General features: G+C 42.2%; 1 protein-coding gene across 1 annotated transcript in view; it reads left to right on the forward strand.

Annotated features, from left to right (window-relative positions):
• Nucleotides 1-2,254: 2,254 nt before the first annotated feature.
• The window catches only part of RAB5B (RAB5B, member RAS oncogene family), a 6,056-nt gene continuing 4,990 nt past the window's right edge, over nucleotides 2,255-3,320 (forward strand). Inside the window, exon 1 of the mRNA XM_069079038.1 lies at nucleotides 2,255-2,479. Coding sequence (XP_068935139.1) covers nucleotides 2,317-2,479 — 163 coding nt within the window. The 5' untranslated portion in view covers nucleotides 2,255-2,316. The remainder of the gene's footprint in view (nucleotides 2,480-3,320) is intronic.

Raw genomic sequence — 3,320 nt, forward strand, 5'->3', positions numbered from 1 at the left:
CCCTCTTCTTTCTCTCTGTTTCTCTCTCTCTCCCAGTCAGTCACCTACACAGGCACTAATGTAAATTTCTGCACACATTCCAACTCAGAAAACTTCAGTTGTTACTTCTAGGATCAAATATAAATTCTTATTGTTTAGCATTTAAAACACTTCACACCCTGGCCCCTTCCTCCCTTTCTGCTCTTACTCATTACTCTCCAGCAGGCATTCCACAGTGCAGCCATACTGGCCTGCTTGCTGTTCTCTCCCCCCTCTCCACACCTTCGAGCTGACTGACTGACATATGCTTTCTCCTCACCTCTGCCTTCTGGAAATTCTAGTTTCCTTCAAGATTTGTCTGTGAAGCTTATCCTGGTTCCCATTTGCTAGAGCCCTTCCTCCCTCTCAGAACTTACTTGTATTCATCTTGTATATATTCTGTAGGCATGTAAGCCCACAGATTGTCTCCCCTGTGGAGTGTAAGCTCCTTGGAATCAGGTACACCCATAAATCATAGATGCTTAATGTAGATATGTTGATATTTAGCTGTTGTTTCCACTGATCACTGTCAGCTCCTTAAAGACAAGGACTGTGTGTCTTTGTCATCACAAATACCCAGCACAATGGTTGGCACATAGGAAGCACTCTAACAACTGTTAGTTGATTGATCTTGTGATGGGGCCTTAAAGGATAGGTAGGATTTTGGCAGGTGGAGATTAGAGAGGGAAGATACTTCATAAGGAGAGAAAAAGAATGTGAGCAAGGTGTCAGAATTTGAAAACTTATAAATATATTGGGGGAATGAAGCATAGTCTGATGTGATTGGAAGGTAAGTGAAGAGAACCTCCCATCTTCCAAGTAATCCCTTAACATATAGATGGCTATTATGAATGCGAATTTGTGTGTGTGTGTGTGTGTGCCAACAGCTCTGAATTGTCACTTATGTGTCACCAGAAAGCTTTGAGCTCTACTTCCAAAGTTATTTAATTTTTCCAGTGTTTGGATTTTTTTTTCTAAGTGTGTTAATAAAAAGTGTAAAAATTAGAAAATATAAATATTCTTAACTCTTAAAAAAACATAGATGGTTAAAAGCCACAGGTAAACTCAATGACATACCTTTCTTCTGCCCTCAACCTGGGGTTGTGGTTGCCAGATCCACATGGAATGGCGAGTGTAATCCAGTCCCTAGGCACCAGGAAGACAGCTGTGAGTGAGACAGTAGGGAGGGTTTGCTGACTCATGTGTGATAAAGCCTAGCTGTGGAGTTGTTTTCACATTGCTTCTTCCACTTCAACAAGAGCAGTTGTGGTCTGCTGAGCAGTTTGATGGCTTTCTCTAACCTGTGTTTGAAGAGTTGAACTACAGCTGGAAAAGACAGTAGTCTGGGAATTGAAGACTGGTTGGAATTTTTAGAAATGACCTTTTATAAAAAACCTGGACAGGTGTGAGGGGTTTAGGATTAGAAACTGCATGTACTATAGTGTCTAAGGAGTCTAACCACTCATCAGAGAGGGCTCCACCCCATCCCTGGGGGGCAATTTGAAAAGCTGCTCAAAAGTACCAAGGAAATATGTGGAGATGTACCAGGATAGCTGAAGGGTAGAATTAGGTTTTCTCCAGGCTGATGAGGGGTTAATTTTACTGGGACCCAAAATGGTTTATGTGGAGTCTTAGTTCTTAGAGGTTATAAAATCCCAGAAAGAATGAAGAAGGGGTAGGGATTTTTTCTCACCTGTTACTTTCCATCTCAAATTCCATGTCAACTCTCTTGTTAGTAGAAATCAGGTCATGGTTTAGGTTTTGGGTTGGGGGTTGTTTTTTTTTTTTTTTTGGCTTGTTTTGGGGGCTTGAGGTATGGGGTTAGTTGAGTTTTATTACATATATGTCCATTCATTTTAGGATGTCAGATTCCAGGTACTCCCAGAGGAAATATGCCATGGTGGGTCTTGGACATCGGTCCAAGAGTCTTGGACATCAGTCAGAAAAATATGAGTTCTAGTCCTACCTAACCAGCTTTATAACCTTTGAGAAGTCACTTAATCCATGTGCCTCAGTTTTCTCATCTGTAAACAGAGTTAATATTTTTACCACTGACCTCACAGGATGATTGTGAAGGAACTGCTTTGCAGCCATAAATACTGCATAAATTTGAGATGCTATTAAAGTTTTGGTGACAAGTGAAAGAAGATTAGAGTCTCCATTCCTTTCTTAGAGTGATTGGAATGGGTCCACATTGTAACTACCCAATTTCTTCTGCAGGACTGCTGAGAAGCTGGGAAGCCCCCTTCCCCTCCCCCCCTTCCCTACCCCCACCCCACCCTACCCTAATATTTGACCATGACAAGCAGAGGCACAGCTCGGCCCAATGGCCAGCCCCAGGCCAGCAAGATCTGCCAGTTCAAACTCGTCCTGCTGGGGGAATCTGCAGTAGGAAAGTCTAGCTTAGTGCTGCGCTTCGTCAAGGGGCAATTCCATGAATACCAGGAGAGCACCATTGGAGGTAAGTGTTAGGTGAAGCCCTTGGTAGAATATCTAGGGACCCTAGGGATGAGACTGGACCTTCATACTTCAGCCCTCTATTGGGTTGAATGACTAAAAGCATTTAAGTTCACTGAATATATCTGAGGTGGCTGAGCCTGCCATCCAGCTTTAAAATCTAATTAATCATTTATGGTTTAAGGTTTGATGCTTTTTTGAAGAAGATAGTAGAATTTCTTTCTTCTATCAGATGCTTTTTTCTTCTGTATACCTGTATTCTGTGGTTGGAAGTAGGGGGGTCTTGACACAAGATTACTCCCCTACTCAGTAAACTTCAGGGGCTCCCCATCACCTCTGGGATCAAAAACAAAATTCTCTGGAGTTCAAAGTCATTCCTAAGCAGTCCTTACTGCCCATGCCCACCCTATCTCCACCCCTTGATGATCCACAAACAAGGTATTCTGTCTCTCGGTCCTAGCATTTTCCCTGGTTGTCCTTCAAGACCTAATGAAAATCCCATCTTCCATAGGAAGCCTATTCCCAGTACCCTCTTAATTCTAGTGCCTTACCTTCTCTGTTGATTATTTTCAATTTAACCTGTATAGAGTTTGTTTGTGTATGTAATTGTTTAGTGTCTCCCTCATGAGATTGTGAACTTCTTGAGGTCAAGGACTCTCTTTGCCTCTTGCCTTTCTTTGTACCATGAGCACCATCCCTGGCACATAGTAGACCCTTAATAAATGCTTATTTACTGATGGACACAAGTGCCTATCACTTATCACTTTGTGAGAAACAGTGGTATGTTAATGTTAGATATTTTGGTTCATCCTCTTCTCCATCTCACAGTTCCTCGTAGTTCATGA

This window comes from Petaurus breviceps, unplaced genomic scaffold, assembly GCF_028583685.1.
Source record: "Petaurus breviceps papuanus isolate PSGF00001 unplaced genomic scaffold, PetGlider_PUasm1.0 154, whole genome shotgun sequence".
Classification (NCBI taxonomy): Eukaryota; Metazoa; Chordata; class Mammalia; order Diprotodontia; family Petauridae; genus Petaurus; species Petaurus breviceps.